Below are 14,790 nucleotides of genomic sequence, written 5' to 3'. Positions count from 1 at the left end.
AGAAGTCTGCTTAAGAAACCCTCCAGTTATGGCGTAAAATGACGTCATCATTTTGGAGTTGTACTGCATGTTGGACACCCAGTAATTTGAGATTAAGAAAAGAAAAAGTACGAGGTATCAAGAGTGGAAGAATTAATTTAATGTCGTGGTCTGAATATTAATAATGGAGCGAAGGAGACGGAGTACAGAATGTTGAACGCTGAAGAGAGACGCCACCAAAGACGGCACCGGCTGCTCTTTTCCCGCTCGTCACGCGCCTAATGAAGGAGCTCGCGAGCAGCGCAGTTGCGCGCAGTGCTGACGGCCACCTGCAGCTGAGGGGGGAAAAAGGCGGAACGCGGCGATGCTTTCAAATTCCAGCCCCGTTGTGAGTCGCCCAAAGTACTCCAGAGTGTGTAAAAGTGTGTTGTAGCCGACACGTTATGCTGTTAATGTCACCGTTTAAAAAAAACGCAAAGACTACATTTGAATGCTCGTCTTCAGTCCTGCTGTAACTTCTGTTGCAGTGAGTTAGCTGTGTGTGACTGTCACTGTGCACTGCGAGAGATCATTGATTGATTTAGCTACCGCTCTCCTGCTGAGTGATCGTATATGCTTATTTTTAAAATAAAAATAAAAACGAAAAGCTAACTGCTTTGCTTGGTTTAGTTGTAGAAAGTGAAACACTTTTAAAATTCAACGCTGCTAGTTTCAGTTTGTTGTTGCATTTCGTTTAGAAGTCTTAGTCAGGCGCCGCCGGTTTTATCTAATTATTTAAGACTGTCACTGAGAGTCTCCTGCTGATGCGAGTATTGATACTTTCAGTTGGGCTAAAACAGCTCAGTACTACTGTGTTAGGTACCATTTTTTTTTTTATTAACTCTTTACTCGGCTTGACCGCACCAATCCCTCGTATAGCGGGGTTAATTCATCCCAGGAACTCGGTCCTCTGCGAATTGCCATAGTATTATTTCCACCCAGAAAAAAACAAGTTCCCCAGAGAACGTCACTTAAAATTTGACATGTCAAATAGCAGGACAGCCGTCCCATGTTTAAAAATGTTATTTTCAGCGTTTTCGGGACACATTTTGAAAATGATTTTCGTATTCCGGCTCAGGGATGTTTCGTGCAAAGTTCACAAAATCACTGTTTCTCACTCATTGCGCTGCACGCGAACATGATTATGACGCTAACGACGCTGTTCGGCGGCACTAACCAAATTTTAACAATACAATATTTAACATTATCATTTTTTAAAAATAAAAGATCCTTGCATTAAGGCTTTATTTATACAAGCTGTCATTGTTTCCAGAGTAGTAGAGGTTTATGCGCTGAATTTTAACCAGAACCTATCCAGAGTGACAAAAACCTTTTAGGTTTGAGAAATAGTGTGTATTTCTTCCAGAATATTTGAAATGAGTTCCTGATACAAGCAAATGTATAGAAAATGCCTGTTTCCAAAACAAAAATGACCATGCAATTAGCGGTATGAGAAAAGGGTATGTATTTTTGTTAGTTGCTCTAGCAGTTCTGCATTGTATGGGTCCTGTTATGTAAAGGATGAACATACACATTTGCTGTTTTTTTTCCCCTCTGGGAAAATGTGGAATGTCTTCCAGCCCAAGCTCTACATCTCTGTCATTGATGATGTCATTGAGAGTATGCGGGAGGTCTTTCTGGATGAAGGTGTGGAGGAGCGTGTGCTTGAGGAGCTCAGACAGGTGAGGGCGCACCTTGCGAGTCCTAAGGAAGGTAACCTGGCTTTTATGTGGTTAGGTGCACTGATGCGAACCTTGACTGCAAGTGTTCACCCTGACCTATTCGAACATGCTGTTCAGCGTGATGTTCTTCACGTAACGTCATACTGAAATGTCCTTTACTGATTTTGAAACGGTGCCTCCTAATCTTATGAGCACAACTAGGACTGGATCTGTGTTCATTATTCATTTTGTTTTTAACTCTGTTAGCGTGGTACAAGAGATCTCAATCAGTAAATGCTCAATACAGACGTTCCTCAATACATTTACTAAATAGGTTTGTAAAAGGGTGGCACTGTGGTGGAGCGGGTAGTACTGCTGCCCCGCTGTGCCTTGAACTGTTTGGGTGTAGGTTCAGATCCAGAACTCTGTGTATAGTTTGCAGGTTCTCCATGTGTTCATGTGGGTTTCCTTCTGCAGGCCACAGTCATGCATTTCAGGTTAACTGATGACTCTAAATTACCCATACTTTGTGACTTAGTGAATGTGGGCGTGGCCACCCTCCGCTGGACTATCATCCTGTGTAAAGTGCGCCCCTCCTGGCCAAGTGCACAGTGATTCTGAGACAGATTTTGGACCGCTGTAACCCTGACACGGACAAGTGGTGAACAAGAGTGAGGTTCTGTAAACATCTCGGCTATGGTTACGATAAGTAAAAAGTATTTAAGATTGTAGTATTTATTTTGAGTTACATTACAGAAGTAATTTAAAATGACTGAAAAAACCCTAATAAATTCTGATTGACTGATTCATTCTATAAACAAGTGTAACTTTAGTCGTTGGGTTATTGATCACAGATACAGAGGAATAACAGACACAAACTCAAATATGGGTGGAAGCAAAGTGGTCTGACACACCTATTCCATAATTGTGTTTATGTAAATAGATTACTAAAATTTTTCTTGAGGAGCAAAAGCAAACTGTGAAAATGCAAGTTAAAAATAAACAGGAAACAACTGTTTGAAAATGTGTAGCTGTTGGGGGGCATGGTGGCGCAGCAGGTTTGGCTGGGTCCTGCTCTCTGGTGGGTCTGGGGTTCGAGTCCCGCTGGGGTGCCTTGCGACGGACTGGCATGCCGTCCTGGGTGTGTCCCCTCTCCATCCAGCCTTGCACCCTGTGTTGCTTGTTCGCCACGACCCCGCTTGGGATAAGCGGTTTCTGACTCTGTGTGTGTGTGTGTATAGCTGTTTGTAATATGTGACATTGTTACCAGGTAAACATTTTGTTCCCCCATATGCATCTCATTGAAATGTCTAATACTACAAACCTTGTGAAATAGTGCAATAATTTAAAGTGATTAAAGCACAATAAAATGGGAAGATTTAATTGAAACCTATTCTGACAATGTTGGTAAAGGATCTGTAGGGGCCATATATGTACCAGGTTATTTGAGCCTTCTGAATACTTCTTTCAGTCCTATAGTCTTCACTTTATACCCTCTTCAGCATCTATGCTACGTTGTACTAGTTTAAAAAACCTTGATGAATGAAGGAGGGTTACAAGTGAGCTTTAATGGCCAATAATCAAAATTGTTTGTTTTCATATAGCTGTGGGAGTCTAAGGTTATGCAGTCAAAAGCTGTTGAAGGTTTCATGAAAGACACCCTCAATCCATCCAACTTTGTTCTGCAGCTTCCTACAAACTATGCGCAGACACTTCGTAAGCCCACAGGTCAGTTTAAGAAGTTTTTGGAATGCTCCATTCGTTATACCATGTTGTGAATGATCATTAGATCTTTGTGGTGTCTGCTGTAGTGTCTTTTTGTGTCATTTCTTTTGTTTTACTTGTATTTCTCCATTAAGCACTATACATTTCATAATTCAGTGGATGATCAGATTCAAAAACAGGTTGTTGAATACTTTTTAGTTAGGCAGCTTTAGTAGCTATTTGCTTATTATTTTACATGTAAATGGCCTGACTTACTGTTGCAGTACTACTTAAATAAATCCCTGTAAACTAGAAAGTGGTTAATATTAGCTTTCATTGTAACAGAAATTACAGTATCTGGTCATCGGGCTAAAGTGACAGTGTTAAAGATTGAGTTTGGGAGCTGGAATCGCAATTGTATGCACTCGTTTGAGATAAGTTGCAGCACCTTCAAACTTGGTAAACAAAAATTGCACAGTATACATGTACTAAGTTTGAGAGTGCTGTCTCTTTTTATGGTAATCTTTCGCTGTAACAGAGATTTACTTTAGAGAAAAATCTGATTTTTGACTTATGCTTTATCCCACCAGCCTCAATCGTCATTCCTGCAGGTCAAAATCTTCATAACTTCACTGCCAAGGCGGTAAGTCCCAGTATGCATCATGCCACATAAAATCATACAAAACAGGGTTCCGAATGGCTCAACCAGTGCGTGCATATGTCCTGAGCTGTGGCACTTGTGTACCTGCTGCTGTTAGGCTGAATGGATGCTTGCCATCCAGGTGGGCAAAATTACAATTACATCCTTTCAGTTCTATTAACAATAGTCGCTGCACTGCTAATGCATTTGAGGTCAATTGTGTTGTATACTACTGTGCAGCTGCATCCTTTAAGATGACCCATCAACCTGTTAGGGTTCCATTCAGAAGTAGAAACAGCCTTTGAAAATATCCAGGCTGGTGTTGGAGCATTGGTGTTGATAGCATAGTTTGATATGTAGAATTCAAGAAAAGTAAATTTAGGTGATTTTTAATGCAGGTCTGTTAGACACCATTAGATTTTCTGAAAATCTGTAAGCTTTGTGTAATGTCACTTGGAAATGGAGGCAAGATGCTAATGTACAGTTGTGAATCTTTAGGTGTTTACAGTTGTTTAGTTGTGTGCTAGACTCATATGTAAAACGGCGATCTTTCTAGATCCTTCTGTAGGAAATATAGCCCTTGACTGTCCCATGGTCCTCTTAATTTTAGATGCTTTTGACTAAGACGTTCTGTTACCAACGCCATTATAGTAATTTTGTCTCCTAAAAAAGTTGTGTGGATTTGTTTCCTATTGACGCTTGCACCCTTTGTGTTGGGAATAGCATATGAAAATCTTTTGCGACTGGGGGCAAAAAATTAGGTCAGACTGACATAGTGATCATAGGAAAAGGCAAATCCTAAGTGTGAGATGATATTAAGGAGCCTATTTAGGAATAAATAATGTTCATTTGCGGGGGGTGCGGTGGCGCAGTGGGTTGGACCACAGTCCTGCTCTCCGGTGGGTCTGGGGTTCGAGTCCCGCTTGGGGTGCCTTGCGACGGACTGGCGTCCCGTCCTGGGTGTGTCCCGTCCTGGGTGTGTCCCGTCCTGGGTGTGTCCCCTCCCCCTCCAGCCTTGCGCCCTGAGTTGCCGGGTTAGGCTCCGGTTCCCCGTGACCCCGTATGGGACAAGCGGTTCTGAAAATGTGTGTGTGTGTGTGTGTGTAATGTTCATTTGCATTTTTAATTTTTCGGTATTACAGATGTCAGTAACGATCCTTGACTTTTCAGTAGTTCTTGTTGCATTATATGGTAGCTGCAACTTTTATGTTATATACTTCCTAAAATATGATTTTCAAAATTTCAGTGTCAGGATTGCGATGTTAGTTATATTTTTATGGTTTCTGATCTTGGAACGGTTATGACTATGAGCAGTGGGATGTACATGGGGTAACCAGTTTGCATGGTGAAGAAAGGGAATTACTGGTTTGTGTTTATGGGTGGAGGAGGGTAACGTCGATAAGAGGCCTGAAAATTTACCAGGGAAGGAAAAGGTGCCTGGATGTGGGAGGTCAGGTGGCCCTGCATTGATCACTACTTGTTGAGAAGTAGCTCAAGTGAGTCGGTTGAAGTCCAGCGGCAGGTCTCGTACCAAAGTCCGCAGGGTATCGGTACCCCTGGCACTGAGGAGGCAGGACTGGCTGCTGAGTTGCTGGTTGGTGGAAGCCAGGCAGGTGAGACTGTGCAGACAGCGGGTAGTAAACCAGGGAAGGAAAACTTTAGGGCGCAATGGTCAAAGGTTAGGTGGCTGGGGGTAGAGAAGCTGGGGTATGGGGTAGTATAAATAATGAGTTAATGGGCATTTTGAGAAAGGTGAAAGACAGCGGAAAAAGTTGGACTGATTTAAAGGAGGTTATTTATAGCTGTGGGGTGGAGAGATCTGGAGTTATGCAGGTGAGGAGTAAGGAGCAGCTGGATGTAGTAAAGTCAAGACGGCAGGTAGAGCTAGAGAGGCTTGTTCAGGAAAAATGGCAGATTAGAAGCTGGTGGAGGTGAGCTGAGGAGGGGAAAGGGAGGGTATTAGTGTATTACAGGCTGGATTAAAAAGTAGATTAAGTATATTAAGGAGGGTGGAGACTCTTAGAAGGAAGAGAACGAAGAAGGAGCAGGCCAGGGTGGCAGTTTTCAGAGATTCTTTTAAATTTGCAAAGACTTTGTTTGGTAAGGAGAGGTCTGGGACACTGAATGTGGAAAAGCAGGAGCTGGATATTATCTGTACAAGGTGTACTCTGGCAAAGAACTTGATGGTTGGCGTGAGTTACCAGTGGATATCCCCCCTGTAGGGAAGATACAATGGCAGATGGATGTGAGCCCTCCAAGGTGGGGGGAGGTACAAGATATTGTGTGGCAGGCAAGGGCCTCCTCGGCACCTGGCCCAAATGGAGTTCCATACGAGGTGTACAAATGTGCACCAGATGTGCTTAAGTTTTGGTGGAGGTTGATGGCTGTTTTGTGGAAGAAGGAGGTTATTCAGAAATTGTGGGGTAGAGCAGGAAGAATTTTTCTTCCTAAGGAGAAGGATGCTGTTTGGATAGGCCTATTAACCTTGTCAATGTTGAATTGAAAATTTTCTTTAGCATTGTGGCAGGGAGATTGGTGGCATATTTGAAAGCAAATAGCTTGATTGATACATCTGTGCAGAAGGCAAGGCTTCTGGGGTGCTCGTGGTGCTTGGAGCACTCTTTATATCTGATTTGGTACCAGATGCAGGCTGCCAAGAAGGAGAAAAGAGGTCTCTGTGTGGTGTTTTTTGACTTGACAAATGCTTTTGGGTCGGTGCTGCACAGTTTGCTATGGGAGGCATTCAGGTTTTTTAAGGTCCCTGAGAGTGTTACGAGGCTGGTGACAGCCTACTTTGGGGATATTCAGTTCTATTTCAGTACAGAAAGCTACACGACGACTTGGCATCAGCTGGAGGTTGGAATCGTGGTTGGATGTACAATTTCGCCACTGGCATTCGCAATGGAAGTTATTACAAGGGCTGGGACGCGCCTACCCCCTATTACAGCATTCATGGATGACATGATTATAGTTATAGGTATGGCTCCTTGTACCCGTCCTTTGTTGCCTAAGCTGAATGATAATTTGAAGCGGGCTAAGTTTACGGTTAAGTGCAGTCTGCTGATTATTCTTGGAAAGGTGATGCAGGGGAGATTTTGTATCAGTGAGGAGGTAATTCCTTCTATTTTGGGAAAACCAGTTAAAAGCCTGGGCAGGTGGTGGTGGTCCGTGTTGTGTGATGAGGGGGAGGTCGTGGCACTAAGGGTGTTCAGAGCATTGATGCATCCCCCTTACCAGAGAAATTGAAGCGGTGTGTTTGCACTTCACCCTATTGCCTTGCATTAAATGGCCATTTACGGTGCATGAGTTTTCTGTCAGGGATGCAGAGAAAATGAAGCAGGTAATTAGTAAGGAGGTAAGGAAGTGGTTTGAGGTTCACTGCTGTTAAGTAGTGTAGCGTTATATGGTAAGGGCATGTTGGAGCTGCCATTGACAAGTTTGGTCGAAGAGAATAAGTGTGCTAAAGTGGACTTGGAGATGACATTGGCTGAATCGATGTGATGGCGAGAAAGGTAGTGCCGTCAGTAAGGACGGGTAGGGGGTAGAACCCCAGAGACGTGGTTCGATGTGCGAAAGGGATGATGCAGCTGTTGGATGTGGCTGGTCACATGCAGAGGAGGAAGGTGAGGTTTGGCTCTGGCCAGATGCGGCAGCTGTGGAGTATTGCCCCGGAAGTGGATAAACGGTACATGGTTGTTGAGCATGTTTGAGAACAGGAAGAGGAGAGGAGGAAATTAAGCCACTTGGTCTTGAGTCATGGAGATGTGATGGCAATTTCGGATGTCTTACTCCGTGGCTTCCTGGTGAAGTCAGTTGGGTTGGGTGTTTGTTTACAGTTGTGTACACAGTCGGGGTGTAAAATCGTATCCTGTGTGCGTTGAATATTTTCAAAGGATATACTGCCTTTAAAAATATATTCTCCTCTCTTTCTGTACTCAGTGGGTTGGAGGCCTGTGAGTTTTGAACAATAAATTTGTGTCTGCAACAACAGGTGAAGTGAGATTCTGCTGAGATGAAAAAGGTGCTTTAAGAAAATTCTTTTAAAGGAAATAAGTTTAACAACTGCTGCAGGGTATGTAGATGTGAACCTTGGATTTACTGATAAGTTTTGAAAATTATTTGTGGTTATGTGACTTTCTTACACATTGTCAGACATCACTTTTTATGTATGTCCCATAGAACAGTTCTAGTACTCTGGCTACCTTTTCCCTTCCACCTGGAGTGAGCTACCCAGTTCAGATTCCCGCTGGAGTCACGCTGCAGACATCCTCGGGTGAGAAACCTTTCTGAAGCCCCTGGTGAATTCTGTTCACATTTCCCGTCCAGATATCCAATTATGCAAAATCTGGCTCAAAACTGCAGAGATTTGAGACTGCTGTTTTCTCTTGCGGTTCATATTAGTTCGAAGTGCTGCATTTCTCCTCAAGAATAATTACCTTGTGCTATATACAGGCAATTTTTTGTGGGAACTACAGATAAGAAAGTTTTAAAAGACAGACACTAATGAAACTTTATGTACTTCAAACTTGTTTTTTTTTTTTTTTTTTTTTTTTTTTCCCATGTGGCCATATCTCTCAACAATTCTAATCCAAAACGGACTGACATTCCTACTACCTGCTGTAATTTTTATTGTTTTGATTGCTTGTATGCCCCCCCGCAAACCTCCACACTAACTTGGCCTCCATTAAAATACCATTCTTAGATTTTTCCATTGATCCTCTGCATAGATTGCATGGGATCAGAGAGTTCTGTATAACTGGTTACAGGAAAAAGTTGGTGCAATGCCAGTTTTGCAGTCTGAGTCACACATGCATCCTGCATTGGCACAACCTAAAGAATACCAAAAATGTATTTTCTTTCATTTAGATGCAGAGTATTTCTTTATATGTCATGCTGCAGTTCTTTATTCTGGAGAGTTATTTCCTTATTAGCTTTATATTTTAACTCTGCTGTATAACTGGTTCAGCTTTAATGGCCTAAATACTAAGATTTTTCAAAAATGCTTTGAATAGTATTCATACAAAATTCAGAACGTGCAACTTAACTATAATTAGAGGACTACCTGCTTCTGACTTTGTCATTTTAGGTCATCTGTATAAGGTCAATGTTCCAGTGATGGTGACTCAAGCACCAGGCAGCCATCGCGTTCTCTCTCAGCCCATTCAGCATGTCCTTGAACAGAGAGAGCCTGTAGCACACCAAGAAACTACAACCAACTCCACTGTCCTGCAGACCATTGCTCCTCCAGTAAATGACCTGTATAACCACCCACCAGCCCCGACTGGCCCTGTCATTCAGCCCACTGAGCCTCAACCCGTTGCCTGTCAGCAGCTCGGTCAGGGGCAGTGCACCTCCACTGAGCTCCCTGCCGTGCAGCCTCCAGTGGTGCAGAAGCTATTGCATTCCCAGCTGCCCCCAGAGAGTCCTAGTGATAGTCCCTTTACGCTGGAAGGCATTGACTTCAGTCCCCAGCCACTAGATATGAGCCCAACTTCATCTTTTGTTGGCCAGCTTACTGGTCTCCAAGAAAAAGCAGGACAGATGCAGGTCTTGGGGTCAGAATTTGGAGGCAGAGAAGAAGAGGATATGAATAATGCAGAAATGGGTACTTTGCCTAAAGTGACTGAAAATACTGGGGCTGTAAACCTAGAACACTCAGAAGATTCTGTTAAGGTAAGAGTCTAAGCTGGCCATTGCCCATTAAGCATCTGGCGTTAGTGGCCTTTCAGTCACAATTTAACTCAACTTAGGAAAGTCACTATAAACTTTTTATCTGTGAAAACTTCTGCATATATAAATCTGAAATTGCTCCAAGTGGTACCGAGAACCTTCCTTAAAAACGGTTCTATGTTAAAAAATATTGTTGCATATAAGGGAGTTGGGGTTCCTTATAGGAAGCTAACTTAATTTCTTTCCCCTTTGCTGGAGGCGGCCCTCATGAAAGCCGTCAGCTACAATGACCTATTGGACATAGTACAGCTGGATGGAGTGTGTGACAGCAGTTCTGAGGAAGAGCAGGCTGCTGGTGGACCAGAAGATGACTTTCTGGGCATGATCAATGCAGAGGCACTGCGGGCACTGCAGGAGGGCGACGGCAGCAGTGATGGAGGAAGCTCGAACAGCAATAACAGTGATGTGGAAGATGTTATGCCAGAAGAGGAGGAGGTGAGGGCTTTATAGGAAGTGATTTCAATGGGGGTGGGGGTGTTTAGTTGACACTGGCATCTGTGGCATAGTGGGAATACGTATGACTGCTACACACCTTTAATGCAAAAGATGTCAGCAACTGCAGACATACACCTTCTTTGGTGAGCAGGGTGGTCTTTGTACAGGTAATACCACTATGAAAGGTCAAAGCAGATGTTCTTACTTTTCAAAGCCATACTCTTCCTCCTCCTGAAATATATTCCTAACTGTGACTGCAATGGAACAAGACATCTGTTGTCAAAAACTGAAAGCACTGTAGGCTACCAGCTCAACTCTGGATGCTTTTTAGATATTTATTCTCTAAGAGAATGCTGTAGATGGGGCTGTTGCATTGTTTTCAGACTAGAAAAAACTTTTATGGCCATCTTGCGTGAAAAGTCCTAGCATTTTTGCCCTGTGTAGCCAGACAAGCAGGGCACGGTGTCTGTTTGCCAACGTGTGGAATGCTTCATCAGACTGTTTGAAAGTGAAGGTTGAAGGCAGATTTAAGTATTTTGCAGTGCATAGAGCTTTGATCCCTTCAATCGAAAATTCACATTATGGAGTAGTACCCTCATCAACATGTTTTGCACTTTTCTTCTTTTGCCTCAAAGGGTTAAATAAATTTCCTTTCATCAGTATAATACGAATGGTTGTTCCCGGCTTGGCTGTCCTTGCAAGGGACATTGAAGTTAGATAGTAGCAGAGGAGGAGTACGGTTTACAGAAGTTTAAAATTCCTACCTATATCAAGGACTGGTTGCTGATCTTCGTTCAGTGTTCCCAGATTTTCGTTTTTTCTTCCTGTATTTTAATTTAACCCTTCTGAGGCCCAAAGCTCTGTACTCCATATTGAATGTGGATTTCATTTACATTGATGCATGTGGCATATACTTTTCAGAAAAGTGATGTACAACTCACTTCCAGCTAGAGGAAGCCGAGGAAGAAAGATGAGAAGATACACGAGAGAATGTTTTGGCAGGTCAGACACGGCTTGTGCCACAGCATTCTGTAACAGTTGAAGAGGCTTGATGGCGAAGGCTGGAATACTAGAAAAGAGGGAACTGCAGTCGTCTAGGCAGGATATTGCAACACTCCTGATCAGGTGGCAGGTAGCATAGTGGTTGTAGAAAAGTGGCAGCTAATGAATAAATGTAAATTCACTGGATATAGTGCGGTTATGGCTTTGGTCTTTGTAAGAACTAAAGACTAGAGTTAGTTGTTACTCCCAGCCTTTTAATTATGATGGGTGGATGAAATGAGGAAGTTCTTCAATGAGATGCAGCACTTTTGATGAGGGGAGGGCCAGCAGGAAGGTAGAATATTTCAGTCTTGGAGAGGTTGAGTTGCAGGTGGTGATTTTGTCAGCCACGTAGATACGTGAGGGTATATCTGTGATGTTTGGGGGTAGGGTGGGAAGAGCTGTGCATCATCTGCATAGCAATTATAAGAGAAGCCAAGGGAAGGAGCACAGATAAAGGGCAAAGGACTGAGCCCTGTGGAATACCTGTTGAGAGAGACTGAGGGGCCATGCCAAACTACCATCAAACCATTTCAATCGTCCTTGGATGCCAAACTGTTCCAAGCAAGCTAAGGAGGATGTGGTGGTTGATTATGTCAAATGCAGAGTAGAGGTCAGAGAGAATTGGAACAGTAGAGGGGCATACAGTTCTAGCATACTGAAGAATTTCTGAGATGGCATGTTGGGTAGGCAGATCATGAATCCAGACTGGCCAAGGAATGTGGGTTTTGTAAAGAAGGAGGGAGCCTGGTCTGTAATTTTGAACTGATTTTGAGTTCATAGATTTAATAGTGGTGTGAAGTTGGCTGTTCTGAAGGCAAATGAGAACCAACCAGAGGAAAGAGAACCAAAGATGGATTAAACGGAATTAGTTGCAGGGGAATGGTCTGCAAAAGAAGAGAGTTAATAGGATTAGGATGGCAGGTGGAGACTTTGGGTGGTAGCATGAGGTTGAAGTTTAATGTAAATGTTCCATATTTTTTAAAAATTACTAGGAAGGAATAGTCAACATTTGGATAAATTTTTATGCAGCTACTCGAGTGATGAACATTTATTCATATGGTGAAAAACTAACTATTTAAGTCACACGTCTGCATCTAAATCTCTCTCTCTGCTGATGTAATGCACATAATATTTTCTATGAGATGTACATCACTTCAGGAATATGGCCTTGATGAGTGACTTGGCACTAAGTGAAAAAGATGTGGAGAACTTGCTGGTGATGGCATTTTTGTTTTCTCCCCTCTTCTCCCTTCTCCTCCTGAAGTATAAGACAGCAGTGAGGGTGGAGGTAGGAAATGGCAGCAGAGGGGCAGTTAGGAGTGAAGAAAAAGTTGAAAAAGGTGCATTTGGATTAATGTAACCTGATCATCTCTCATGGAAAAAAAATTTCAGAAGAGACAATAGTGGAAGGAAGCAAAAGGCTTGTAAAATGTTACGTCCATGTGACTTCTACATTTCTGCTTTCTCCAATCAGTTACATAAAGTTTTGATCAGCTATATTAAGTTAATTTCATTAACTTATTGATATATCATTAGGCTTCAAGCATAAGCCATCATGTAAAATTTTTATTTTTTGCAGTCCCTTTCAAACCTATTGCTTTTTAACTTCTGTGTGGTCTTCGGGTATGCCTACTTTTTATTGCCGTAAAACTGTGCTGTTTATTGTATAAGGTTGCTTTTCTTCCAGGACCCCCTGAACTCTGGGGATGATGTGAGCGAGCAGGACATCCCGGACCTCTTTGAGACGGACAACGTTGTGGTGTGTCAGTATGATAAGGTAATGGCAGTGATCCTTACAGATGTATTATCTTTCCATCTTGTTTAGCAAGCAATAGGCATACTTATATTCAGCAGTGTTGCCTCTTGAAGACCTTAATGAAATACAGGCAGGAGAACTTATGGGGAAAGTTGTACAAGTCAAGTCAGCACCTGCTCATATTGGTGTGTCTGTAACTATGCAGTAAAAGCATGCAGAGTATAATAATGGGACTCAGAACAGTTGCTTATGGTATTCCATGCAGTGTTAAACAGTGGTTTGGTAGCCATTTCTTTAAAATGTCCCTTTTATACATGTTCGTTGAATGAATCAAACTACTTGCACAAAATGATTTTCTCTGGGACGTAACTGTGTTCCAGTAAAAGCTCAAGTTCATAAAATAAGTATCCATGGAAACCCCACTATAACATTTTATGGCTTACTTTCAGATACACCGCAGTAAGAACAGGTGGAAGTTCTATCTGAAGGATGGGGTGATGTGTTTTGGGGGGAAGGACTATGTCTTCTCCAAAGCAGTTGGTGAGGCTGAGTGGTAAAGTGTTTTTTGAGGTGATGCTGGAGGGGGGGGTTTCAGCTGACATTCCATGCAAAAGATACAGGGCATTTGATAGTTTACATAACTCCTGTATCCCCTTGATTACAGAGGCCAAATATAAGCAGTCAGTTTAAGAACTGTAAAATTTATAGGGTTATATGTTATGTTTAGTTGAGCATATAAAAGGCACATATGTGCCAGTAAATACATCTGTTGAAATTTGTCTGCACTTTATACGATTTACTTATTTCTTAATTTTTTTTCCTCAGTAAATCTGCCAGTTTATTTTATCATTAGGACAGTTAGATATCCGATCAATACTTATTGGTAGTGTTGGCAAAACCTATGATTTTGATGTAACTGTTTTCGATTGAGCAACTGTCAGTATCAAATGGATTTTTTTTTTTTTGGTTTACGTTCAGTAAAAGACAGTACTGATGCAAATTCAGCTTCTACATTTTCATCTTGTGAAGAATGTCTTTGAATAGTTGTGTCCAGGTATTGCTCCCTTTGGAAGCATATTGGTAACAGAATAACTGAACTTTCCTTCCTTCTTATGGATGCATTAAGAGCCACAGATTGCTGTCGATGTCTGAAAAGAATGCATTAACCAAGTCCAAATCTAATACGAGCAGATTTTTCTGGAATGTAATGGTTAATTTAGAGGTTTTCAGTGGAATGAAACTAAAGCATGAACCATGTACACTACCAACCAGACTGAACTAGTTGGTTTGCATTCTGAACTCTGGTAGCAAGCTCATTGCTTAAACCAGACCGCATCCTGCATCGCTAAATCAAAAACTTGCAGTACGTGAAAATCGTGATTCAGCACTGCTCTTGACAGTACGAGAACCAAATATGCGACAGGATAGGTGGGGTGCTGATGTCTGAACTCGATTCCATTGTTACCTTGATGCCTTTAACGATACAACTGCTTCCCACCTGTGTGCACCAGGAAGCTGGTCTGCAACACCTCCCTAACAAAACAACCCAGGTCAAGGTGCTCTCTTTCCACTAAGTGCTAATTGCTGCAAGCTGCTTTCTGTTATAGTGAAAATGAACTGCTGTCCTCCTCTCCCCCCACAATGCCTGCTCTGTGGGTCAGGCATTGCTTGTCTGCTGATGCAAGAACACTCCAGACCATGGCTAGACTCCACTTCTGGAAATGCACATGCATTTCGATGGCAGACTTCTTCAATAAAGTAAAAAGTCACCCTTCCTTCTTTGTTCACCTGATAAGAACAAC

The 14,790-nt window shown here is 42.4% G+C and overlaps 1 protein-coding gene across 4 annotated transcripts; it reads left to right on the top strand.

The window, feature by feature from the left end:
• The first annotated feature begins 7 nt into the window (after nucleotides 1-7).
• On the top strand, nucleotides 8-13,793 carry gtf2a1l (general transcription factor IIA, 1-like). Of its 4 annotated transcripts, none has more exons than XM_029254416.1 (9): nucleotides 8-367; nucleotides 1,599-1,700; nucleotides 3,284-3,407; nucleotides 3,974-4,026; nucleotides 8,203-8,296; nucleotides 9,110-9,696; nucleotides 9,952-10,188; nucleotides 12,920-13,009; nucleotides 13,438-13,793. In XM_029254416.1, the coding sequence occupies exons 1-9, from the start codon at nucleotides 344-346 to the stop codon at nucleotides 13,543-13,545; spliced, it is 1,419 nt and encodes a 472-aa protein (XP_029110249.1). In that variant the 5' UTR covers nucleotides 8-343; the 3' UTR covers nucleotides 13,546-13,793. The 4 variants fall into 4 exon arrangements, with proteins under 4 accessions (XP_029110249.1, XP_029110250.1, XP_029110248.1 ...); XM_029254417.1 differs by having other exon boundaries at nucleotides 8-391; nucleotides 3,368-3,407; XM_029254415.1 differs by having other exon boundaries at nucleotides 8-391.
• The last annotated feature ends 997 nt before the right edge of the window (nucleotides 13,794-14,790 follow it).

The sequence above is a fragment of the Scleropages formosus genome, chromosome 8 (genome assembly GCF_900964775.1).
Source record: "Scleropages formosus chromosome 8, fSclFor1.1, whole genome shotgun sequence".
NCBI lineage: Eukaryota > Metazoa > Chordata > Actinopteri > Osteoglossiformes > Osteoglossidae > Scleropages > Scleropages formosus.
This window is presented reverse-complemented; position numbering and strand designations above follow the sequence as displayed.

Coding starts and splice junctions, on each gene's coding strand:
- gtf2a1l (XM_029254415.1), top strand. CDS start 344: ATGCTTTCAAATTCCAGCCCCGTTGTGAGTCGCCCAAAGTACTCCAGA. Junction 392..1,598: donor GTCGCCCAAAGTACTCCAGA/GTGTGTAAAAGT, acceptor AATGTCTTCCAG/CCCAAGCTCTACATCTCTGT. Junction 10,189..12,919: donor TTATGCCAGAAGAGGAGGAG/GTGAGGGCTTTA, acceptor CTTTTCTTCCAG/GACCCCCTGAACTCTGGGGA.